The sequence below is a fragment of the Lolium rigidum genome, chromosome 4, assembly GCF_022539505.1.
Source record: "Lolium rigidum isolate FL_2022 chromosome 4, APGP_CSIRO_Lrig_0.1, whole genome shotgun sequence".
Taxonomy (NCBI): Eukaryota; Viridiplantae; Streptophyta; class Magnoliopsida; order Poales; family Poaceae; genus Lolium; species Lolium rigidum.
The window spans coordinates 110,444,925-110,471,930 of record NC_061511.1 but is presented as its reverse complement, the minus strand read 5'-3'; the positions used below and the strand labels follow the sequence as shown (position 1 = coordinate 110,471,930).

Genomic DNA, 27,006 nt, shown 5'->3' with positions numbered 1-27,006 from the left:
TCTTGCAGTCCTGCTCTCCCGGAGGCCGGAGCCGGAGGAGGAAAAGAAGAAGTAGTAGTAGTACAAAAAAGCTGAATAAAAAACGCGCACATAGGGAGGGGAACGCGTGACCCAAATTGAATCCCCTCGTCAGTCGTCACCGAGACACCAAAATCCGGCCGATTTGCCCCCCGATCTCGTGTCCGGTCCACTGTAAGATTTCCCTAGATCTCCCGCAGCTCCTCCAGCGCTGCGGGGGCAGGATGAGCTCCCGGATAAAGGAAATGGTGCGGGTGGCCACCGCGAGGCTAGGCGGCGAGCCGTCGCCGCGGGCGGGGTCTTCTCTGCCAGGACGCGCGGAGTCGTCGAGGTCCAGGACGGCACGTCTCGGCGGTGGGGGTGCTAGCCTCCGGCGGCAGCCGCAGCCGCAAGCGCCCACTGTACGCACCATATACTGCAACGACCGCGATACCAACGCGCCCGTCGCCTACAAGGTACGTACTAATTCGGTTTGATCCGCAGGTTGTTTCGCCTCCAGGCTTTGGGCCTCTACGCCTAGATCTCGTCACCACATGCATGCTGCGTGTTCCGGTGGTTGATTTGGAGATGACCGTTTGGTATACTAAGCTAGTAGAGTACCACTAGGTTTGTTTCGCCCCATCTTGCAGAGAGATTACACCATTCATACTGATTAGTCCACCAGAAAGTCACCGCCCCACCTCTTTGTCCTTAAGAGCTGCATTTGTAGTTAACTTTGAGGTAATTGGTGGATTAGACCTAGTTAGATTTTTAGGATTACTAGTGACATAGTATGGGCACAGGGCCGGCTCTAAGATTTTGAGGGCCCCAGGGCAAACTCTATCAATAGATCCAATGGATAAAAAACATGATTGCATACAATGGATAAAATTTTGTTAACTCATGAACACGGATAATTCGGTCAGCAAATTTGAGAATTTTTTTATTTAAAAAATGTAAAAATGGAGTCGGCTATCTGATTGAATTTGTGGTGAGAGAATTACCCGTAAGTATGTAACCTGTTGATCAATATCTCCGATTTCTTGCGGACTTGCCCGAGCAGGTCCGCTCCCTGTCTCACTCTCCGTCAGGGCCGGCCCTCCGCGACAGTGCCGTGCGTGAGGGAAAACTTAAAAGTGATTAGGAAATGAAATTGGATTTGGGGGCAGGCTTCCAGCTCAACCGTGTGACTTGTGTTCTTCTCGGCTTCCATGCGGCCTGTGCTTGATCGGTGATTCGATCGAGAAGAAAACGAACCATCGGGCATGCGTGCATGTCTGTTGCCTGATATTTTTTCTGTGTGGTTGCCTGCTTGTTACTGTTAGACGTTGGCCTGGGCAGTGCGATAGTGGGCTTTTCCCCCTCTACTCGTCCCTATATACATACTACACTAAATACATTGGGCCCGTATTTAGGATGGCCCCGGGCCGTCGCACCTTTTGCCCTGGGCCAGATCCGGCCCTGTATGGGCAGGATATATAAATGCTACTGGCATTTAGGGGCTTCAAGAGCATGGGTGCACTGGCTGTACTATTCTATTCATCCATGCGCTTAACCACGGCTGAATGATGCTTGCTCTGCCAATAGCTGAACTTGTATCTGGCAGTGTGGCCAACTCACCTCCCGATGGCAGCAAGCTGAAGCAAAGCTATTTACCTGTAAGGGGGAATTGATTGCTTTCCATGTTAGCTTTCTGCGATAATTGGAAACTCTACTACTCGCCACTTGTTAATATTTAATCATCTTAATGACATTTATCCAATCCCTGCAAAACTACTGCCGCTAGTGTGAGTAGATAATTCCTGAATTTTCTTGACACCCCACAATTTCCTTGGATATTAGTTTATACTAGTTGAATGCACGTGCGTTGCTATGGCTTTTCAAATTCTTTTCTTGACTGTGAACATAATGTATTTGAAAATTTCAGTTCATGTTAAGTATGAAAACAGATATACAGTACCTATTTAGTAACCAACCAAGAGAAAGAAAGGCAGTTAGGTTAACCAAACTTCATATCATGCCCTTGACCACTTCTATCACTTCAATATGAAGTGACACACTTCTATTCACATTGCCCTTGTTAATTGTTGTTGGTTCCTACATGATGTAGCTATTTTCATAAGTAACTATGAGAAAAATGTTCCTTTTTGTCCCTAAGCTATTACGTGTAGATAATCCATATTGACCAAATCCACAAGCTTCAGTAAATCAAGGGAAGTTTAACAAACAACAAATTCCATGTGAAAAAAAAATCCCAATTTGGTTTTACATGAATTTCTATAATTTTCTTACAATTCCCTTGATTCTATTTGGATGACTATTTTGGTAGTTTAAAAAAAATTCCGGTATCCCCTTGTTTTCTAAATGAATGTACATTTATGTGACTTCTACATAGGACCAGGAGTAAACATCCACCCGTTTCCATCCATCCCTGCGCGTAGGCTGTAAACTTAAACAACATAATGTCTTAATTTAGATGCTCTATTTTCTAATAATATAATTTTATGCTTTATAATTTATGTTATGTTAGTCAAATTGATAACATAGGGATGCCCCCTGCGCGTAGGCTGTAAATTTAAACAACATAATCTCTTAATTTAGATGCTCTATTTTATATTGATATAATTTTTATGTTTTACTATTTATGCTATGTTAGTCAAATTGATAATATAGGGATGCGTGAAGGCATGTAAACCGGGACAGAGGTAGTAGTGTTGATGGAACAAATACACTCAATATAACACCTTTTCTACCCGTTTTCAAGAAACGGACGGGAACTACACTGGTTATTTCTCATAGCTGTGTGACAAACATTTTTCCTTCACTTTACAGTTACATAACTTCAACATCACCTGACCAATCATATGCTAGAAATAATCACCATCTAACAAACACCTAAGATATTGTATATTTTCACTGGACTGAGATAGCATAGAAAATGTATATACACCGTGACTTGAAAACCACAATCACATAAGAATGCGGAAAGTATATATTTCTCAAAAGACTTTCCACATGCTAGAGCCTCCATTCTGCCCCACCGCCCTGACCACTTGATCATACTGTTCATACACAACATACGTCTCACATGTTATATGATCAACATTACTACAAGTGGGATGAGTGTATTTGGCTCTGCATCAGGATTTGTTTTCATCTCTGCTCTGATCCACTTCACACAACTCCGCTTGTAAAGTAGTTCAACTTGTAAGTATGTTGCAATACTCATTAGTCATTGAATTAAGCATTATCTATTTGCAATCAGCTGTGCTCATGCTCCAATACTTGTACCTGTGTGTGGAATAACAATCAGCCTTCTCCGGCTCGAGCGACCTGTTGTGCCTCCCACAACAAGCTCCCACCTTGTTTTCCTGTGTGGAATAATAAAATGGTCACACGATGAATAAAAACAATTGTTGGTGCTGATAATAGTAGACACGGTCAATCTCAAAGAACAGTCAGTTAGCTCAATTGTTCCAGATCCAAACATCTACATATGTTCTCCCCATTGAAAAGGATCCTTATAGTAAGCGTAAAATGGAAGCATTTGAAGGTCTTGTGATACTGAAATGGTGAGTGGATAAAAAATTAGAATGTGTACTCAAAAGGATAGAAAATTGTTGGCTACCCGATAATTCAGATATGTTTCCTAAATTTAGAATATCTTTCTCCAATCATCCTACTTCTACTAAAAAAATAATATGATATTTCTCATTATGAAACATCAAACTGAATGTTCAGTAAACAAACAAAATACAAAGGAAATTTACAAATTTAGGTACATTCATGATCAATGCACGCAACTGAATGCGCAGAACCTACTGTCCTACTGTGTTACAGAACTATAGGACTGAACATCACCTAAAACAAGGATGGGAGTTTTATTTGTTCCATCAGGCCCCATAGAAGAAATCAATAGAAATAACTTCACATCACATAAAAAAGAATAGAAACATCCTAGCTTACCTCCAAACCCTATAGAAATATACAGACATGAACTTTATGTAAGCCTATAATTTGTGAAACATCGATGGGAGAAGCTTACTTCATGCACGCTTCATCGCGCATCATGGTCAAATAGATCACTAAATCTCAGTTTATGTGAGAAAATATATGTCGGATATATCTAAGCAACTTTTTCACATGGATTGGGGATTATCTTACAAACAACCTTTCCATTCAGAATTTCAGATACAGCAGCCTTTCAAGTTTCAACCAAATTTTGCACGCACAGTGATAACTTCCTCTTTCTGAAGACAGCCAGATGAGATTGTGAGCACCTGATAGTGCAGTTACTTGTGTTCATACAAAGAGAAAATCATAAAAATTAGTTTTAAATGTTCCAAGTGCTTATCTTGATTAAAATGTTCTTGCTTAGTGCACCAAAAAAATGGTACCATGAAAAGATATGATCCAGAACTGCAATTCATGCATAATTGGTTTTACATGTTTAGGTGGTAACTATGCAGATAGTTGATTACTACATGAGATTGTGTATCTCGAAATATAACAACTCCCGAAGTTGCATGTATGGGGAAGGTGCATTTGGGACAGAGAAACTGAAACTTTATTTTACCAAAAACTGCTAAGATTTCCCTGCCAAATTACCACTTGCCGGACCGCCATCAATGCAGAACACGTTATTGAAATATTATTGATCAAGCTAAACATACTTGATTTTACTATTTTCATCACAACTCAAATGTCATGGCAATGAACTTTTTTAAAGAAAAAACAGGATCTCTCTTCCTTCAGCAAAGTTCATGCTTATATCCACCGTACTTATTCAAATGGATGATTTAGTGGTTATCTAGAGTGGAATGTTCTTGCTTCGTGCACCAAAAAAAAAGATATGGTACCATAAAAATACTGTGCTTACGGATAAAAATAATAATTTCATGATTTGACTATTTCAAAACAATGTGATAAAAGAGGACAATGTAGGGTGAAAAGGGTAATCCCCAACCCAAAAATCCTGAATATCGTCCAAAGGGAGTAATAAGCACATGTTCATAGATTATTATTTCTAGACCAAAATTACCCACATGGTTGATAGATATCCTGTAACAAATGTGATTTATAAATTTAGAAACGCAAGAATCAGGGACAATGTTCCTAAAAACAGAACAAAAACTAACTACTCATGAAGAGAACTGTGAATTACAGCCGGCGCAATCAAATGTGCTGCCAGTCTTTCAGGATTGGTCGTTGTGTGTCACCACCTCCCACCTATCCTACACATTCGATCAAGCTAGGTTGTCACTTACATCAATCAAATAGTCCAAGCATGATTGATTTCTTCGATGAATATTGCTCCGACCAGAGTAAAGACCTATGGCATGCCAAGAACAAAAATGGGACATAACATAGGCACATACCAACGTTCACATCAACCCCAGAGTGGTCTCTCATTCATCCACGGTGATGGTGGCTGCTGCTAAAACAGACGTCCAAACATGAACCTCAGCTAAACGAAACAAAATCTCATCCGCACAGATAGGAAAAATTCAAATCCACTTTACCACAAAAGGGCTCGCCTCTTTTTCTTCTCGCCTTCTTCTCGTGTTGTTCAGTGCGTCCTTTCGGTCAGCGACCCCATATCTTGGAATCTGAAAACAAAATCAAAACAATAAATTAGGAAAAAATATTGATGGCACCATTATTCAAACTCTGAATCTGTTGTGTCGACTACAGTCAGATTCAGTTCAAAGGAATCAGTTCAGAGCGAACGCGATGTAGCTGTACTGCAACAAATACTCACCTGTACCTGAAGAATGGCACGGTATGAGCTGGTGGAGCAAAGCATCATGAATGATTACTCCAGTCTATATCAGTAACCATTTCTAATCCAGGTTTAGATGCATTTGCTTTCAAGTTCACTCTGTTCAGTAGTCATTTCTAATCCAGGTTTCTTCACCTGCACAAATTCATGTACTCCATGTTGTCAAGATCAATCTGTTCAGTGGACATTTGTTGTCAAGTCATATCAGTAAATTATGTTAGCACGTGGAATTATGTTGGTATGATGTGCAGAACAAGTGGCCATTTTAAACTGAAACTGTAATGTCCATTTGAAACTGAAACTGAAAATGTCATGTCTATTTCAAGAAGCTCCGTTCTGATCATGCATGTCAACCCAAGAAGTGTAACATGTCGAGTCAGTACTCCATCGCGCCATCCGCGTTGTGAGGGTGGCAGAACCGCTCTGTGCTGCCGTCCGATACACCCTTCCATCCACGTACTTAAGTGGAAACTATTTGAGTTTTAAAAAAGTTAGAACTGACGTAGTAGTAGAAAGAAAAGGAGCTAGGGCGGCCAGTCATTGGATCAGACCATTCACCCGCCATCCTGTTTCTCACAACACTGATAAGCGATGGGCCCTAATCATACGGCCCCATTAGTATGTTGTACATTCCCATATCTATCCCTGGAAGTGGTGCCTGGATGGGGGTCTGTAGCGGTCTCAACAACCAAATACGACTACCCCCATCATCACCCTGCATCTCAAACACGGAGATCCTGCCGATTTGGAGGGGTTAATAGAGGGATGTTGGCCTCACCGGTGGGAACATCAAGTCGGCGGCTGGGGTGGTGTACTCCTCAAACATGGCCTCGTAGGGGACGTTGAGGTCGTGCAAGGGGCTTCGCGCCGGCAGTAGGAGCGCCTCCCGTGGACGCGGTGGGAACCCTGGGGCGGTCGATTTCCCTGAGATTGCGCCCTGGTGCGGCATATTCATTTCCAGAGCTGGGGTTTTCAGCCGGATCGGAGCGTCAACTATCAAATCACAAAAATTAACCGGCAACCGAGATATTGATATGACAAGGGGATCGAGAAATCGGGGGAACTTACAGCCTGGAGCCCATTGTGGACGGCATCACCGACGCCGTATGTGATGAAGGCCTCGCGGACATTAGCGGCGACATCTTCCATGACAGAGATCTAGATGGAGGATACGTTGCGACTGGTCATGGAGGCTGATAGTGTAGTTACCTGTGTGTAGACTGGTTCCGGTTGTGGAGAGCCAACAGGGATCAAGATCTCTAGCGCGGATAGACGTTGCAAATGGTAGAGAAAGCGACATAGCATGGGTATGGGGAGGCGGTGCCACCGGTGTTGATGCGGGCGGCGATTTGGGGAAGGCGGCATGGAGTCGTGGGCGGGGGGTTGACGACGAACGTGGGTATGCGGTTCCTTTCAGTTTTTCCATTTAATTTGTCTCGAACGATGCGGGATCCACGGACGCGAGCTGGTGGCGATGGGACGGACGTACCAACCATCCCACCACCTCTAGGCATTTAATATAGTAGAGATGATTGAATTTATTTGGAATTGATACTGGGCTATATCATTTCTGATATTATGAATATGCTTCTAGTTTGTTTGACCATGCACTAAGCTCTTTTTGTTTAGGAAAACATTCTCCTGCAAGCGTATCGAACCATCAGTTCTGCAAACTCTAATGCCAGAGTTATACTTTATTTTCTGATAATTCATGAACTATTTATGTATCTGTCTTGTTCTTCATTTCCAGGGAAATTCTGTGTCGACCACAAAGTACAGCGTCCTGACATTTTTACCTAAAGGATTGTTTGAACAGGTATTTATACATTGTTTTTTGCTCGTTACATATTCTATCAATAAACCCTCTAGGTTTGTCATCTTGAAAACAAAATTTCATTTTGTCTCTATCCTTAAGGCAACAATTTTATTCCTCTTTCCCTTGTTCATTATATGAACTTTGCTTTAAACTAGACACATGAGTTATTAACACAATGAGATAAGTATCTTATCATTTTAACTTCTGCATAATGATCTCTCCTTAAAGATGTTCCTTTCCTCAGCTTTGGATTGTGCTTAGCTTAAATAGTCGATGCTTGATAGGCTCACCTGGTCTGGCACCGTGTTTTAATGTTTTTAAGATACTGTGATAGTGTGATTATAAAAGTTATATGGTATTTGACAAAGCAGTAAGGTCCATTATTTTGTCACACAACATAAGATGTATTTTAGGCAGCATAATTCTGGCATTTTCATGGTTCACTGCTGTGGATCCTAGTATTTAAATGAGCTTCAGAAGCTAAAAGCCTTTAGTTGTCAAATCAAGTAACACATGTTACAAATGTAATGCATGTTTCTGTACCAAACAAAGCAGCTTTGCACTGATAGCTCCACCATCAATTCAAGCGTTTTATCACTGTATTATTCAGTAGCAGGAACCATTTGTAATTCGTTTTTTTTGCTTTGACAGTTCAGGCGGGTGGCAAATCTTTACTTTCTCATGATTTCGATCTTATCGACTACACCAATTAGGTCTCTTTCTCTCTCTCTCTCTCTCTCTCTCTCTCTCTCTCCCTGTGTGCGTGTGCACAACTGCACATGATGCATGTGTAGGCCTATGTTATCTATGGAATTCTTGGTTGCAGCTAGACACTTCTGAGCATAACAAGTCCACGAGTTGATTCAGACATTCTTTGCTTCCCTTCATCTTTATTTCTATTAATCAAATATCATACATGCTTGTATTTTTGCAGTCCAGTTCACCCTGTCACTAACGTGGTTCCCCTTAGTTTAGTGCTTTTGGTGTCTCTCATCAAGGAAGCTTTTGAGGATTGGGTTAGCATTGCTCAGCTGCTTCACTGTTTTGTTGTGCTATTCGTAATGAGGAAATCTGACGCCCTTCCCTTTTTGTTTCCTGTCCTTAATACAGAAACGTTTCCAGAATGATATGTCAATTAATAATGCACACGTCGATGTATTGCAAGGTCAAAAATGGGAAAGTACTCCATGGAAAAGACTGCAGGTTGGAGATATTGTGAGGGTAATGTCTTGAATCCTCCTTATCTCAGCTAATTAATCCTTTGAACTGTTGAATTCTACCAAAGTTAATAAAGTGTCTTGAGTTTAATCTTGAGCTTAAAATACATACACAAGAAAAAACTAACAGTGATGGGCACTTCTTTAGAGCAGATCAAGCAAGACAGTTATTTCCCTGCTGACTTGCTCTTCCTATCGAGTACAAACCCTGATGGCGTTTGCTACATAGAGGTTAATAAATTCATTCTTACCCATTCTGTTCTTTGCTCAAATTGGAAGTATTAAATGAACTTCAGCGAAACCTTTCTTCTAATTGAAGTGTGTTGGATCTTTTATATTTATCCCAGACAGCAAATCTTGATGGGGAAACCAACCTGAAAATAAGGAAAGCTTTGGAGAAAACCTGGGACTATCTTCTTCCTGAAAAGGCTTATGAATTCAAAGGTTTTTATATGTTTATTTTTTTCCATCTTGATGGGAGTCTATTCTGTAGTTGGTGGAACTTAGGAAACTTTGTATTTTCTCTGAACTTCGCATAAGCATTGTACCTTCTGTGAACTTTCACATTTTTTTTTGTCTTACGGCTTACAGGTGAAGTACAATGTGAACAGCCTAACAATTCACTTTACACATTCACCGGGAATCTTATCGTGGACAAGCAAACTATACCAATTTCACCAAACCAGATACTACTAAGGGTAAGTTCTTTCATGCTGTGTTATTTGTTTTTAGCATCTTTATTGAGAAATCGAGTCATTCCACTGCAAAGTTGACATTTTGAAAAAATGCGACTAACTGTGAGAAATGACATATGGATAAATGGGATATCCGGTGGCAATTTTCGAACTTGCAGCCTCGCAGTGGCATGATTCAGAATTTTCATCTAGGACTTGTTGGAATGAGTTTCTTTTTTTAATTTCCTTGGAGAGATTAGGTATTTGGTACCAAACCTTCCAACTTAATGCCTCTCATCCAGAGGGGCCCTCATTATCTATTTACATGATTAATCGCTTGCCAAGTTGTTGCATGTTCCAGATTAGCATGATTTTCCTATAAGTACCCCTCAGGTTAAAACAATGTCACCACTGAATGCCTTCACTCACATTCTTCTTACTATAACACCATCATCCTACATTGGCCATATTCACATTGTTGTCACATACTTGTGTAATATTACAGTTCTATAGCTTTTGCCAACTAGACTAGCTATGATACAAGTCTTGTAGTTTTAGATTTCAAAATGTTCAATCATCTCATGAACTTTCCACTTCTCTAATTTCACATGTTGGACATGCAGTGACTTGTTTAAGCAATGTTTGTAAAGTTTATAAGAAATGTGCACATGTGCAGTAAAGTACGCTTCCAAGACAGTAAGTAAATTCCTCATGAGTTAAGACCAGAGAAAGTGAGAGACCTCTAGTTGCTCCAATGTGGAATCTGTTTAGATGTAATTTATTTTTACGATGGAGAGTGGTAACTACCAAAACCTACTTGTCAGCACTTAGATATGGTTCATTGATTGTATGGACTTTCAAGAGTTCACTTTCATCAGACTTGAGCCTTTTCCTGCACATCACTCAATTCTCTGTGTATGTGGGCACACATGCAAATAAGATAATAATTTCTTCCTACCTTTTTGCCTCAGGGATGCAGCCTTCGTAATACGGAAAACATTGTTGCAGCTGTTATATTCACGGGCCATGAGACAAAAGTATGGGCAATTTTGTGTTATATATGTATTCAACCTGTCATTTGCTTCTGGTTCTGCGATTTACTGCTATGGAGCACTACTGCAGGTTATGATGAATTCAATGAATGTTCCTTCTAAAAGAAGTACCTTGGAGAAAAAACTAGACAAGCTTATACTAGCTCTATTTGCAACCCTGTTCACAATGTGTGTCATTGGTGCTATTGGAAGGTAAGTTTTTTTTTTCTCCGTTCACTTAATATATTAGATGTCTATTCTGTATCATTTGCTTACATGTATATTCTTAAGATCAATTATACTGATTAGGTTGATGTTATGTAGGCTTTACACTTGCACACTATTTTTTCAGCTTCTCAATTAATCATAAAAAACAAATTATTAGCATAATATATGCTTCTAAAAATAAGACAGAGATGTCTGGAGTTCGTTGGGGGAAGTTCTTATTTTCTTGTCCTCCTCCTTACATCCCGTTTGGATGTAGGTATTCAGATTTCAGGCAGGGAATTGGAATCAGGTTTTCCCAATTGATAGATTAGGCCCAAGGAGGAAGAAGACTCACACGCACACACTGGATACAATGAACACACAGAGAGCTTTTCCACACACGCACTTGTGCTCTTTTCTCTTGTTCTCTCTTGCTAAACAAACTGGTTACAGTGCCTATAAGTAGTGCATGCACATACACGGTCAAGCCTACGACTGCTTGATCTCCACTAGCCGATAGATAGTGTTGGAATCTAAGATTAGTGTAATAGTACTCTAGTAGAGTCTAGAATGCTCTAGGGGAATTGGAGATTAGTAGTCTCCTAGGAAAGTCTAGAATATTCCAGTAGTGTGCTAGAATCTAAGTTAGTTTATTAGCAAAGTCTAGAGTATTCTAGGGAGTGTTAGTATAGTAGTAGTGTCTAGACTATTCTAGTGTATGAGTTAACATGTAAGCCTAAGTTGAGCTATATATATGAGAGGGTGTGGAGGTCCAAGGGATCAACCCATCCACAATTTCCCCAAAAGCCTACATGGTATCAAAGCTAGAGGCAGTGATGGTGTGTGCTACGGGCTGCCTGTGGTGATTCGGTGGAGTGAGGTGGAGTTCCGCAAAATCCAGGGGAAATACAACAGACGGGCGAGAGGAGTGGAGTGCTGCCCAGGTAGAAGTGTTGATGTGAGCTGCTGCAGAGGTGAGGAGCCAACCGTCTGCAGCGTTCGGAGTGGTGGTGAATCTTGCAAAGTTCGGTGTGATGGTGAAGGGAGCAGCTGGGTGAGGTGCAGCTGCTTGTGGCTTGCAGTGAAGAGGGAGAAGCAAAGGTGCTGATTTCGCGTGTGCGAGTAGAGGACGAGAGGAGAGACCTAAGGCTGCGTGTGCAGCCGGAAGAAAGATCCGGAGGGGTCGAGAGATGCGCAAGAGTAGGTCAAATATAGCGAGAGAAGAGAAGAAGCACATAAGCTGGTTTGTTGGTGATTTTCAGCAATATTGATCAATGGGGGAGAATCAAACAATTGAGAAGCTACTTGAGAAAATGACTCAATTGCTCAAGGAGATTGAGAAGTTGAGACAATCAAGGGAGAGTGCAGAAATTCCAAAACAAAGTGGAAAAACAATTGTCTTAGGAAATTGTGTGAATCTTGCACAAACAGAAGAAGCAATCTCAAATCAGGCTCCTGCATTAAATGGAACTTGTTCAAATTGGATTCTGGATTCGGGAGCATCAGCACATGTCACGGGTAAGTGGAGTGAGTTTGCATCATATACTCCACATCCACCCATGCATAAAGAGACAATCCAAACAGCCGATGGAACTTATCAACCTGTGAAAGGGGTTGACACAGTGAAATGCACTCCGTCCATTACATTGTCTTCGGTATTATATGCTCCATCGTTTCCGGTGAGTTTGGTGTCTATGAGCTCTTTGGTTGATGATATTGATTGTCGAATAATTGCCGATCGATATAATTGTATAATTGAAGAGAGGAAGACTGGAAGGAGGCTTGGGATAGGTGTGAGACATAAGAGATTGTGGTACTTGGATAGAAGGGAAACCGATGAAGCGTTGTGCACTGCTCTCACAGTTGTTACCAATGATGATGAGGCAAGGTTGATACTCCAACATTGTCGATTGGGCCATATGTCCTTTGATACTATGAGTAAGATATTCCCTGAAGAAATGAAGGTGGACAAAGAAAAACTTGTGTGTGATGCATGTGAGTTTGGAAAACACACCAGGATATCATATGTGAGTCGTGGACTGCGGAGCACGTTGCCCTTTGTACTGATTCACTCTGATGTATGGACTTCCCCGGTGGTCTGTTAGCGGGATGAAGTATTTTGTCACCTTCATTGATTGCTACTCCCGAATGACTTGGATATATCTTCTGAAACATAAAAGTGAGGTGCTTACATGTTTCAAGGACTTCTATGCATATGTCCAAAATCGCTTCAACGCTAGTATTCAAATTGTCAGGACAGATAATGGGACGGAGTATGTGAACAATGAATTTGGCAATTTTCTTTCCCAAAAAGGAATACTTCATCAAACTTCATGTCCTGATACTTCTCCACGGAATGGAGTAGCCGAAAGGAAGAATCGTCATCTGCTGGAGGTGGCTCGATCACTTATGTTTACCATGAATGTGCCCAAATTCTTGTGGAGTGAAGCGGTTATGATCGCTACTTATCTCATCAACCGGATGCCCTCAAGAGTGCTTGGGATGAAGACTCCATATGAAATGATCTATGGCCAAAATGAGTTCATCCTTCCGCCAAAGGTGTTTGGGTGTACTTGCTTTGTTAGAGACCATAGACCTTCGGTGGGAAAATTGGATCCTCGTCTTCGTGAAGTGCATCTTCATTGGATACCCATCTAGACAAAAGGGATACAAGTGTTGGAGCCCTAGTGAGCGGAGAACATTTGTTAGCATGGATATGATATTTAGAGAGTCTGAGCCGTTCTATGGAGAGAAGACGGATCTCAGCTCGTTGTTTGACTTTGACTCTCCTAGCACAATCGAAGCTAGTCGAGAGGGGGAGAGTGAACTTTTGAGGACAAAGGAACATGAACCATCCAGAGTTGTTGTTGGTTCAATTCCATCTCCTACGAGTGAAGAGAGATGGACAAAGCCAACTGAGGAAGAAAATCTAAGGGTGTCTACAAGGAGACAAGCTACAAGTGAAGAGAGATGGAGAAAGCCAAACGAGGAAGAGAACTTGAAAGTGTATACACGGAGAAAATCGCGAGCATGAGCAGCGGCAACCACGGGTTCCCACGACAAGTGACACACGAGTGCAGGGGAGCAACATGTGCAACAACGAGTTCCCACGACAAGTGACACACGAGTGCGGGGGAGCAACATGCTCCAACGAGTGTTGAAGCCGATGAATTGTCTGATGACGCAGGTCCATCTAGTACGAGGGATTCAATGGACTTGCCCATTGCCTTAAGAAAAGGAATCCGAGCTGCAGCTAGAAAACCTCCAAATTGGTACCAGGAGGAGCATGACATTGCTAATTATGTATCATATGCATCTCTATCTACGAACTACAGGGCCTTCATCGCATCATTGCAATCTGTGGTGATCCCAAAAGATTGGAAAGAAGCAAAACAAGACCCAAAGTGGTACGAGGCCATGTTGGAGGAAATGAAAGCTCTTGAGAAGAACAATACATGGGATCTTGTTACTCTTCCAGCTGGAAAACGTCCGATTACTTGCAAATGGGTGTATTCCGTGAAGCAATCCCCGGAAGGGAAAATAGAACGATACAAGGCAAGGTTGGTGGCAAGGGGTTACGAGTCAAACATATGAGATTGACTATGATGAGACCTTTGCGCTCGTTGCAAAGATGAGTACTATAAGAACTCTTATTTCTTGTCTTGCTAACTTTGGGTGGCCCTTGCATCGACTCGGATGTCAAGAATGCTTTCTTGCATGGAGATCTCCGGGAAGAAGTTTATATGGACATTCCACCTGGCTTTAGTAACTCCAACACCCGGGGAAGGTGTGCGGATTGAAGAAGTCTTTATATGGTCTCAAGCGATCACCAAGGGCATGGTTTGATAGGTTCCGGAGAGGCATGCGCAATATGGGTTACAAGCAATGTAATAGGGATCATACCGTGTTCTATAGGCATTCGGGGCGTCGTATTACCATCCTTGCGGTTTATGTGGACGACATTGTTATCACTGGAGACGATAATGATGAAATAAGCCGACTGAAGATGAGATTGAGCAGAGAATTTGAGGTTAAGGATCTAGGACAACTCAAGTATTTTTTGGGTATTGAGATTGCGAGATCTCCTAAAGGAATAGTTATCTCTCAACGGAAATATGTGTTGGATCTACTCAATGAGACTGGTATGCTTGGGTGTCGGCCTGCTTCAACTCCTATTGAGCAAAATCACTAGCTATGTGCTCAGTCAGGAGATCCAGTTAATAGAGAGCGCTACCAACGGCTTGTTGGTCGACTTATCTATTTATGCCATACGAGACTTGATATATCTTATGCCGTGAGTGTGGCGAGCCGCTACATGCATGACCCAAGAAGTGGACATCTAGAGGCAGCTCATAGAATTTTACGCTATCTGAAAGGAAGTCCTGGAAAAGGTCTATGGTTCAAGGCCAATGGGCACTTGAGTGTGGAGGGATATTGTGACGCTGATTGGGCAAGTTGCCTTGATGACAGAAGGTCAACATCAGGCTTTTGTGTCTTCGTAGGAGGAAACTTGGTATCTTGGAGGAGCAAGAAGCGAGCATGTGGTCTCAAGATCAAGCTGCGAAGCGAGTATAGAGCAATGGCGGTGTGTTTGTGTGAGATGTTATGGATGAAAGGCCTCCTATCGAATTGAAGCTACCGCGGAGAGGGCCATTGAATCTTTGGTGCGACAACAAGTCGGCAATAAACATTGCTAACAATCCCGTTCGGCATGACCGAACAAAGCATGTGGAAATAGATCGATTCTTCATTAAAGAACGGCTTGACGAAGGAACCTTGAAGTTAAGCCATGTAACCTCTAGAGAACAAATAGCAGATTGTCTAACCAAAGGATTAGGTAGTAAGGAATGTTTGTTGGCATGTAACAAGATGGGAATGATAGATATCCATCGCCCATCTTGAGGGGAGTGTTGGAATCTAAGATTAGTGTAATAGTACTCTAGTAGAGTCTAGAATGCTCTAGGGGAATTGGAGATTAGTAGTCTCCTAGGAAAGTCTAGAATATTCCGAGTAGTGTGCTAGAATCTAAGTTAGTTTATTAGCAAAGTCTAGAGTATTCTAGGGAGTGTTAGTATAGTAGTAGTGTCTAGACTATTCTAGTGTATGAGTTAACATGTAAGCCTAAGTTGAGCTATATATATGAGAGGGTGTGGAGGTCCAAGGGATCAACCCATCCACAATTTCCCCAAAAGCCTACAGATAGGAACCCAGTAACCACGACGGCCACACCACTCGGCCGCTCGCCTCGTGTAGTTCACCCTTGGCCGGTATGATCGCCGGCGTGAGCTTCTACGACCTGTTCCGCTACTTGCGGGGAAGAACAGAGAGGAAAGAGAGACGAGGAAGGAAGTCTCAACAGATTTTTTTTCTATTTCATCTTTTTTCATGATCCGTTTACAGCACACACACCCATCTAATAAAGACTCACCTAAACGCACGAGCCCAGCTGGTGCCTACCAGATAGGACCTGTCACCTGGAGACGCACGTTCTGTCTAAGTCACACGTTGGCCGTGACACCTCGCAGCTGGAGACAACGGGTGATTACCTGGTCCATACTAACCCTATCTATCAGCTGACTCTATCTACGCATGCACATGTATATCTCTCCTACTAGCAAGGCATGCAACTAACACACTTATGCTTGGCACCGTACAGGCACAACACCAAGCTAATCCCTGACATGACTAACAAGCTTGCATGTACACCTGAAAACACATCTACGGTGCAGACTGCCGCAGCTTTGACTGAATGCAAATAAACTTAGAAACGAAACTGAACTTAACATGAGATAGACACCTACACAACAAGGTTAACTCCAACAGTTCTGCTGTTTGGATGTCTTCAAAATTGGGAGATGGAATTTGGGCCCAATACCACATGGAATCATGGACTACTAGAATAGCCTATCTCCAATACAAAGCTCGACCCCTCCGAATTGGATGGAAATGAGCCTCATCCCTTTGACAAGACGACCGCCGCCAGCCGCCTTTCTTCCCTGGCGACTACTCCGCGTGCTCCGTCAGCGACGTCTCTGGCGAACCTCCGCCGCAGCCCCATCTGCTACCTCTCTCCCTCCGACGGTGAAGCGAAGCGTGATGCAGCACATGCTGTCGGAGCTTTGCCGAGGGTGAGGTCCTCTACTGCACACCCCGCGTCCCTCTTTGTCTCTCCTGGTCGTCGTCATCCCCACTCAAGCAGCTACACCTCCTTGCTGCAATGGGAACTGCCCATTCTCACGCTGCTTCACGATGATCTCTGTCATGCTGCTTGATGAGGGACAGAAGAGAAAATAAAATAAAATAGAACCAACTAAAATCTAGTACTAGCTTCTACACACTTCTATTGTATTCTAGGTAGTTTGGTCCTATAGTCATATGTGTTGTAGTGATTTCTAGAGTGTTCTAGCTATGAGTTGTAACTAGGTTGTGTGTGTTTCTTTTCCTAGCTTATGTAGTTTTCTCTAGAACACTCTAGTTGTGAGTAGAGCTCGGTAGTGAAGGCTCATGCAGCCTATAAATAGAGGTCCAACCTCTACCTATGAAATCGGACTATGTACCCCCTACCTATCAAATAAATGGAACCTTGTGTTCTGTCTTAGATCTTGGACTAGATCTTGTGTGTTGAGAGTTTTGGATTAAACTCTTGACAGCCTCGCCCCTAGAGCGATATCTAGGTTACGCCCCTAGAGCGATATCTAGCGTAGCACGTTGAAGCGGTTCCTTCAACATTTGTGTTCTCCACATTGTAGCAACACGGTGGAGCTGTTCCTCCACAACCTTGTGCTGCTTCAGGTGGTATCAGAGCCCTGCTGATCCGTTATAGCTGTTGGTTCCCTCACTAAGAGCGAGCTGCAGCAAGCAATGGAGGAGTTGGAAAGAGAATGAATGCTGCAGAACAGCAAATCCAAGCGTTGCATGAAGATTTTAACCGGAGATTTGGTCAGCTAGTTGAGATGATCAGAAATGGTGTTCCTCCTACTGCCAATGATGAAGAATTATCAAAGGATGGAGAAGAGAGGGAGGTCCTTTTGGCGCAAAAACACCTCAACCACATGTTGTTCAGCGTACCTCAAGAAGGCCAACTTATGCTGAAACTTCTGAAGATGAAGAATATGTTGAGGACCTTGAAGAACCTGGCCCCTATGCACATCCAAGAGTACCCAACACTACGTATGCAAGGGATACATATAAGGTGAAAGCTGAGATCCCTACTTTCAACGGAAATGTTGATATTGAAGGGTGCCTTGATTTGGTTGTATGAGGTGGAGACTTTCTTTGAGGTAATGAATATTCCAGAAGACCGTAGAGTTTCTTTGGTTGCATACAAGCTGAAAGGGGGAGCTGGTGCATGGTGGCATCGCCTTCAAGAAGACCGCGGACTAAGAGGAAAACCTCGTGTACGATCTTGGCGGCAAATGAAGAACCTTTTGAAAGGGAGGTTTCCTATTCATTCAGTTTCACAAGTGCGCCCAAGGTAATAGGACTGTTTTAGAATATACAGAAGAGTTTCTAAGGCTACAAGTGAGGTGCACCCTTGCTGAAACCGAAGATCAACAAGTTGCAAGGTATGTCAATGGTCTCAATGATGCTATCCAAGACCGTTTGATGACGCAACAAATTTGGTCGGTTGATCAAGCACAAGCTCTAGCCTTAAAGGCTGAAAGGTTGGTGTGGACAAGAAGGGCAAGTAAGACTCCATACCCTCATACAGAAGGCTCATCCAGGAATTACTCCCATGGAGTTGAGGAAAAAGAAGTCCAACCTAAGGCAAAACAACCTGTCCCAAAGCAAGCCGGAGGCAAGAGTAAGGCAAAACTGCTACAAATGCGGTGAAGAGGGACACGCGGTGAAGAGGGACACGTATCTAGCAACTGCCCATTGAGGAAATCTGTCAACACAACAATCCATGATGGCAAAGACGACGAAAAATATGAATCTGACGATGTAGAAGGACACGATGTTTGTGAAGAGGAGGGAGAAGAGGTGATATGCATGATTCAGCCCCTCGTGTGCTCAACACCACAGCCCGACAACACACAACGGAAGAAAATATTTGAGAGCAAATGCTCGGTGAATGGCAAGGTATGCAAATTAGTGATTGATAGTTGCAGCTGTGAAAATCTAATCTCAGAATTTGGTGAACCATTTAAAGCTTGAGACACATATCATCCAAACCCCTACACTATTGGATGGATCAAGAAAGGAGTGGATATGAGGGTCACCAAACAATGCAACCTGCCACTCTCTTTGGGCAAGTACTACCGCTCAAGTGTGTTATGTGATGTTGTTGATATGGATGCCAGCCATGTTCTTCTTGGGAGACCTTGGCAATTTGATGTGGATACAACACACAAAGGGAAGGAAAGTTCTTACTCTTTCACTTGGAACAAGCGGAAGATCATCATTGTACCAAACCAATCAAATCGTAATAGCTCCAAGGCGAAGGAGAAAAGTGACTACAAACAGAGGCTAAAATCATTCCAAGTTGGTGATAAGGTGATGGTATGCCTCCGGAAAGAAAGACCGCCTTACACATTAAAGGGAAACTTAGACGGCGGAATGACGGACCCTTCTCTATTCTAAGGAAGATTGTGTGTATTCTAGGTAGTTTGGTCCCATAGTCATATGTGTTGTAGTGGTTTCTAGAGTGTTCTAGCTATGAGTTGTAACTAGGTTGTGTGTGTTTCTTTTCCTAGCTTATGTAGTGTTCTCTAGAACACTCTGGTTGTGAGTAGAGCTAAGTAGTGAAGTCTCATGCAGCCTATAAATAGAGGTCCAACCTCTACCTATGAAATCGGACTATCTACCCCTACCTATCAAATAAATGGAACCTTGTGTTCTGTCTTAGATCTTGGACTAGATCTTGTGTGTTGAGAGTTTTGAATTGAACTCTTGACAGCCCCGCCCCTAGAGATATCTAGGTTACGCCCCTAGAGCGATATCTAGCGCAGCACGTTGAAGCGGTTCCTTCAACATTTGTACTGTCCACATTGTAGCAAGTAACAACACGGTGGAGCTGTTCCTCCACAACCTTGTGCTGCTTCACTGCTCCACGCCCCTCTGCTCCAGGCCGGTGTTGGTAACTTGGCACCACCTACGGGGAGAGATGTGCTGACTGAGAAGATGGCTCAATTGAAACTAAATTGGATGGACATCCAAACAGAAATTCTGAATTGACTCCTCATTTCCAACCACGAATATTTTGTACACCCCAAAAGCAAAATTGTTATTGTGGCCCAATTCAATGCAGAAGCTGATTTGGTCTTGAACCCAAATTCAATTCCAGCATCCCAGTACCTACATCCAAACGAAGTCGTAGTGCTTCTGTGTGGGATAACAGGATTACGGATGAGCGCAGGACTTAGGTTTTAATAATCTTAATAACTTTTTTTACGGTTTTATACGTGGGAGGTGGGATGGGTGGACAGATTGGGCTCTTTTTAGATGCACAGAGTAGGAATGGCTCTTTTCAGCAAATTGATTTCTTCAAAGGTTGACAGGGAAGGATAATATCCTTGTTAACAATGAAAGTTATCAATCCTTACATGGTAAAACTGTAAAAGAATCAGGCATCTGTACAGTTGATGACCTAACTATTGCTTTTGGTTACCTTCCTGTAACTATGATGGCTGATCTTCTAAATGCATGTGCCTATTCTGTTTGCACTTTCTCTAAGAAATGAATTAGATCTCACTAATAGACCTTATATTTGGCTTGTATCAACAGTGGTGTGTTTATCAATGAGAAATACTTCTATCTTGGATTGCGTGGGCATGTTGAGGACCAGTTTAATCCCAAGAACAGATTTGTGGTATGTATTACTTAAATACGTTTCCAGATAATCTGCTCCAAGCAGCCTTATATCATACATTTGTACTTCTGCAGGTGACCATTTTAACCATGTTTACTCTAATAACTCTATACTCAACAATCATCCCTATATCTCTTTATGTGTCCATAGAGGTATATGCCCAATTTCAAATTCAGTACACCTTATAATTGGACTTCCAGACCTTATGATACCTTTGATTTGCAGATGATTAAATTTATTCAATGTGCAAAGTTTATTAACAATGATCTGAATATGTATCATGCGGAGAGCAACACCCCAGCTTTGGCCCGTACGTCTAATCTGAATGAGGAGCTTGGGCAGGTAATAGTCCCTTAGCAAAAATGCTTCAGTTTTCATTTTTTCCATGATGAAAGTATTGGTTCGTAATTGGCTATTAGGCCCCTATAAATACATATACTACTAAAGTAAATGCTCAGTGTTACTGTGTTACTTGAAAATGATTTAGCACTTAAAAATAAATTTTACATTTCTGACATCTGTTGTTACCTTGTTTTTTTCACCATTAATGGTTCAGGTTGAGTATATTTTTTCTGATAAAACTGGAACACTTACAAGAAACTTGATGGAATTCTTTAAATGTTCTATTGGTGGAGAAATATATGGAACTGGCATTACAGAGATCGAGAAAGGAGGAGCTGAGCGAGCTGGAGTCAGTATTGATGATGATGAGGTGTCCAACACTTACCTTGCTATTTCTGTTAGCGTGGTATCTGTGAATATGTGCAACTGCCCTTATATTTGGTTTGTGTACTTTTCTTAGGGTAAAAGGTCAGCCACTGCAGTTCATGAGAAAGGATTCAACTTCGATGATGCTAGAATAATGTGTGGTGCATGGAGAAATGAACCAAATCACGAGGCTTGCATGGTAGATATATCAGACTACCTGTGCAATAGTTTTCACTCTTTCCTTCCTTAAGTAACGTTGGTTTCATTTTTTTCATGATCATCTCTGGTCTCATTACATGATTATTTACATATCATGATTGATGCCTTTAATATAAACTTTTCTTAAATCCTATGTTTCCTGTATGATGATTTCCATTTTTAGTGTGCTAATTGCTAAACAGCCATTCCTTATTTGCTCTTATTTCTCTTTAGGAATTCTTTAGATGTCTTGCAATCTGTCATACAGTTCTTCCTGAGGGTGAGGAGACACCAGAAAAGATCACTTATCAAGCTGCCTCTCCTGATGAGGCTGCGCTTGTGGCTGCTGCAAAGAATTTTGGTTTCTTCTTTTATAGGTAAGCCCTTACCTTAAAGTGGCCCTAGTTTGCTCTTGCCATTTTGTTCCCAACAGGATATATAGAAAAACTCCGTTACGTTTAGCTGTACATCCAAGTTATTGCTTACAAGTATATTTTTGTAGTATAAAGGACTGAATTGACATTCTTGGTACTCCCTCCGATCCAAATTAGTTGATTCCACTTTGTCTAGATACGGAGGTATCTAGTCAACAAACACATCTAGTTACATCCGTATCTAGATAAAATTGAGTCAATTAATTTGGATCGGAGGGAGTAGCAAAATGAGCTAGTACCCCATTTATAAAAAATCCCTATGTAAATTAGATCTCTGTTAGCTCTATGCTTCTATTGGGATGGTTTCTTCCCATGGATATGACAACTGCTCAGAGTTGTGAAATCATCCATAGTTCTTTATAAATTTGCTGCAATTTTTTCAGCTAAAATATGTTTGTGTGTTCTGTAGACGTACGCCATCCACAGTTATGGTTCGCGAATCACATGTTGAGAGGATGGGGAGTATACAAGACGTTGCATATGAAATTTTGAATGTTTTGGAATTTAACAGGTCTGCGTTGTTTTTTCTTTTGAAATTCGATGATATGACATTATTATTTTTTCTACACTTCACACTTTGCTGCAACTAACAGTACAAGGAAGCGCCAATCTGTGGTTTGCCATTTCCCGAATGGTAAACTTGTTCTCTATTGCAAGGTAATACACATAATTTAATTTCTTTTAACTTTTATTTTGCAGATTGTCACACTAACTTTATAATATTGTGTAATAGGGTGCTGATAATGTGATTTATGAACGATTAGCTGATGGAAATCATGACATTAAGAAGAAAAGCAGAGAACATCTAGAACAATTTGGGTCTGCTGGCTTGCGTACACTTTGCCTTGCTTATCGAGATCTCAGCAGGGATCAATATGAAAGCTGGAATGAGAAGTTTGTGCAAGCTAAATCCTCTCTACGTGATCGCGATAAGAAACTTGATGAGGCATGCATCACTATCTTCTAAATACTTTTATTAACATGACATGATAATAACCTCTTACAAACTATGTTACTGCCTCCCCAAGCCCTTCTATGCTTGCCTGCCTGACTTCTCGGTTTACTATCATCCACTACTAGACCTGCACTGTTGGGCATGCTATTTATTTCATCGTAGGAAATTTTTGTAGCTCTGCATTTTCTTCTGAAAAGCCTTATTCCGATATTTAGGGTTTTTTTTTTGTTTGCATTCCAACCACTAAATCAGAGTCAATTAATAGGGAATGGAGGGAGTGCTTGACAAATCATGTACGGTCAAATAGCGCTTCCTAAATTTTGTCTTACTCCGGAAGTGCAGAAGAATGTATGGAAAAATAGACATGACGTAAAAAATATTTATTTAAGTGACATACGAAAATACGTCGTAAAATACGTATTTTTGGTGTATTTTTCACTGTAATGACTAATGACTAAACATAAATTTATGAATATAACAATATAAAAATATGTTGGGTGTAAAAAAAAATATATTCAAAGATTGTCACCAGAAAAGCATTGTATTTGCAATCTGTCATATAATCAAAGACTGCTTTGTACGAAATATAATTGATGTTGAAGTATTTTCTTCTATTGCTGGGTCATCTTGTGATATAATTTTCTTCTTGTTCTTTTTTGTAGGTGGCTGAGTTGATTGAAAAGGACCTTATATTAATAGGGTGCACTGCTATAGAAGACAAACTGCAAGAAGGGGTGCCAGCGTGCATTGAAACTCTTTCTGCAGCTGGCATAAAAATTTGGGTGCTAACTGGAGATAAAATGGAAACTGCAATTAATATAGCATACGGTGAGGTTTTAATTGTTTATTATTTGTTTAACCTTTGCTTATTTCTCTCTTAATGAAGGTATATATACACAAATAGCTCAGTATTGGACAATTTGGGTTCTGTTTTCTCCCTCTTTCACCTGGCCTAGAAAAGCTTCAGAAGTTTTTGAGTTGGTTATTTGCTCTGCAGCATGCAGTCTGGTGAACAACGACACAAAACAGTTCATCATCAGTTCAGAGACGAATGCAATTAGAGAGGCTGAAGATAGGGTAAGACAATCATAGAGATTGCACTTCGAAATGATATTCTGTCATGGAGCTTGTTAAGCCGTAACGTATATTATCTTGTACACCCTCTGTCCCTTAATATAAGATGTTATTACAATAAATATAAGAGTATTGGACGTAATAACATCTTATATTACATGGACATGCAAGTGAAGACTCTGCTAAAGGTGTTAACTCATATCATTTAAAATAAAGGAATGCCTCAGCTGGATGCCTGGACGTATTCTTTTCGGTTAGAAGGCACATTTTCCCCTTTGTACTTCGATTTGTGGGGCATTAAATAATTTGTGGTGTAGATTTTAGCCTTTATTGTTGTATAGATAGCATAAATATATAATCTTATTTCTCTATGTGGATTGTGTTGCATTGTACTTCTTGTTCATTGTACTTTGATCAACCATAAACAAATATGATTGCATCTCATTGGTGTAAACCAACTTTTACATGTAGCGTGTGATCTTTGTTATGGACATGCCTTTGCCATATTATAACGCGTCACTCATTTTCAGGGCGACCCGGTGGAAGTTGCCCGAGTTATCAAAGACTCAGTAAAACAGAGTCTGAGAAGTTACCTCGAGGAAGCCCACCGTTCTCTAAGTAGCACACCAGGACGAAAGTTGGCTTTCATTATCGATGGAAGATGCTTGATGTATGCTCTAGATCCAGCTCTGCGTGTGAATCTTCTTGGTTTGAGTTTAATTTGCCACTCAGTTGTGTGTTGTCGTGTTTCTCCACTGCAAAAGGCACAGGTAAATTTTATTTATTGCTGTTAGTATCTTATTCGTGCATAACTTTGCATTACCCCCAGGGAATAATTAATGGTATGTCATGCTTGATTTTGGGGTATCTATGTTTCTTGTACTCAAGGTCTCATATGGATGCTCTTCAGGATGCGTAGTCATGAAAATAGTTATCTTGATATTGTTGCATTGTAAAGGGAATAACCTATATTGTGCCTCCACTATAAGAGTTTGTGCAGCAGATATGTTATTAATCATTGTACAAGGATGCATTTGCTATTGCAGTTTTTTTCTCTACTCAATCATGCACTATGACATATCATATGCGCTAAGTTGGTTATTACCCATACCATTAGAATATCAAAACCTATGTTTTGTGTGTTTCTTTCCTTGCATAAACTATGTGTTAAAATGATGTCAAATTGGACAATGGTGACACACATTTTGTAGGTTACTAGCTTAGTTAGGAAAGGTGCTCGTAAGATAACTCTGAGCATTGGCGATGGCGCTAATGATGTAAGCATGATTCAAGCTGCTCATGTTGGGATTGGCATTAGTGGGCAAGAAGGAATGCAAGCAGTTATGGCTAGTGATTTCGCCATCGCTCAGTTTCGATATCTTACCGATTTACTTCTTGTACATGGACGGTGGTCTTACTTGAGATTGTGCAAGGTATGCTTATGGTTTCCCTAGCTTGTAGCTTTCACTATGTATAGTTCACAAAAATTAAGTGCCGACATGTTGCAATTTCAGGTTATCACATACTTCTTCTACAAGAATCTGACATTTACGCTAACTCAGTTCTGGTTCACTTTCCAAACTGGCTTTTCTGGTCAACGATTTTATGATGACTGGTTCCAGTCTCTGTATAATGTCATTTTCACAGCCCTGCCTGTAATTATGGTTGGCTTGTTTGATAAGGTATAGTTGCTTGTATCTGTTATACATTTAGCTCTGGAGTGATGCTATTTGCTGCATTCACTAAAATGAACCCTTTCAGGATGTGAGTGCATCTCTATCAAAAAAATACCCGCAACTTTACCAGGAAGGAATTAGGAATACGTTCTTCAAGTGGAAAGTGATAGCGGTCTGGGCTTTCTTTGCCTTTTACCAGTCAATAGTGTTCTATTACTTCACTGCAGCTGCAAGTCAGCATGGTCATGGCTCATCTGGCAAGATCCTTGGTCAATGGGATGTTAGCACGATGGCCTTTACTTGTGTTGTGGTGACTGTGAACCTCCGTCTCCTCATGTCGTGCAACTCTATTACAAGATGGCATTATTTCAGTGTAGCTGGCAGTATAGCTGCCTGGTTTCTGTTTATCTTTGTATACTCTGCAATAATGACATCATTTGACAGACAGGTGGGTGAATTATGCAGAAATCTATTGTTTTGCTGATGACCACCCTTTTTTTACATATGCATTAACTTCATACTGCTTTCTGCAGGAAAATGTATATTTTGTGATTTATGTTCTGATGAGTACCTTTTTCTTCTACCTCACACTAATGCTTGTTCCGGTCATCGCTCTCTTTGGCGACTTCCTATATCTATCGTAAGCAGCTTCTCCTTTTGCAAAATAATATTTTAGTTGATACCATCTAGCTACCTTTCAGTTTACACTGAAGTAGTAGATCAACTGTGTGCTGTCTCTGATATTCCGTCGATATCTCAGGCTTCAGAGATGGCTATCCCCCTATGACTACCAAGTAGTTCAAGAGATGCACAAGGATGATCCTCATGAATACAGCATGATACATCTGCCAGAGAGGAGCCATCTGAGCCCCGAAGAAGCGAGAAGCTATGCGATCTCCATGCTTCCCCGAGAGAACTCCAAGCACACTGGTTTTGCTTTCGACTCCCCGGGATATGAGTCATTCTTCGCGTCGCAGCAAGGTGTCTGCGTGCCTCATAAGCCATGGGACGTCGCAAGGAGAGCCAGCATGAAGCAGCAGCGCCAGCAGCCACATCGGCGTAATCCCCCTTCCGTGTAAAGTTCTGTACATCATGTTCTTTTGCCAGCAGAGAGCAGACCACAGGAGTGTGTATAAGTAGCCTTCTAGCCTTTTTTTTTTTTTGTGTTGTCATCCATTATGCTGGCGATGTCAGTAGGTGGCCATTGATTCAGTTGGCTGAAGATTCAGGTAGGCACGCGCTTAGTTAACAAATTGGACACTGGAAATGCAGTTCGCAAAATTCTTTGGGATTTTTACAGGATTAGATGTTTACGCATTTTGTCTCGGCTCATGGTCTTTTGTTGCAGTGCATTTTATGGAACTTCCACCTGGAGGTTCTTGCTTGGATGGTTAGCACTTAACACTCTGGACAATCGTCTCTAAGG

At 41.5% G+C, this 27,006-nt stretch overlaps 1 protein-coding gene across 5 annotated transcripts; it reads left to right on the top strand.

Moving 5' to 3' along the window:
* Positions 1–27,006, top strand: LOC124650424 (phospholipid-transporting ATPase 3). Of its 5 annotated transcripts, XR_006986990.1 has the most exons (28): positions 1–473; positions 7,530–7,595; positions 8,247–8,308; positions 8,530–8,611; positions 8,706–8,816; positions 8,966–9,043; positions 9,160–9,256; positions 9,404–9,510; positions 10,458–10,523; positions 10,609–10,730; positions 20,451–20,535; positions 20,610–20,687; positions 20,761–20,877; positions 21,092–21,247; positions 21,338–21,442; positions 21,676–21,818; positions 22,285–22,386; positions 22,469–22,532; positions 22,609–22,821; positions 23,493–23,658; positions 23,828–23,907; positions 24,435–24,674; positions 25,116–25,337; positions 25,419–25,586; positions 25,666–26,028; positions 26,114–26,220; positions 26,341–26,809; positions 26,929–27,006. XR_006986990.1 is itself a non-coding variant. In XM_047189954.1 (27 exons), the coding sequence occupies exons 1-27, from the start codon at positions 243–245 to the stop codon at positions 26,657–26,659; spliced, it is 3,750 nt and encodes a 1,249-aa protein (XP_047045910.1). In that variant the 5' UTR covers positions 1–242; the 3' UTR covers positions 26,660–26,900. The 5 variants fall into 5 exon arrangements, 4 of the variants coding, with proteins under 4 accessions (XP_047045910.1, XP_047045911.1, XP_047045912.1 ...); XM_047189954.1 differs by lacking the exon at positions 26,929–27,006 and having other exon boundaries at positions 26,341–26,900; XM_047189955.1 differs by lacking the exons at positions 20,610–20,687; positions 26,929–27,006 and having other exon boundaries at positions 26,341–26,900.

Coding starts and splice junctions, on each gene's coding strand:
- LOC124650424 (XM_047189954.1), top strand. CDS start 243: ATGAGCTCCCGGATAAAGGAAATGGTGCGGGTGGCCACCGCGAGGCTA. Junction 10,524..10,608: donor TCACGGGCCATGAGACAAAA/GTATGGGCAATT, acceptor GCACTACTGCAG/GTTATGATGAATTCAATGAA. Junction 20,536..20,609: donor ATCCCAAGAACAGATTTGTG/GTATGTATTACT, acceptor GTACTTCTGCAG/GTGACCATTTTAACCATGTT.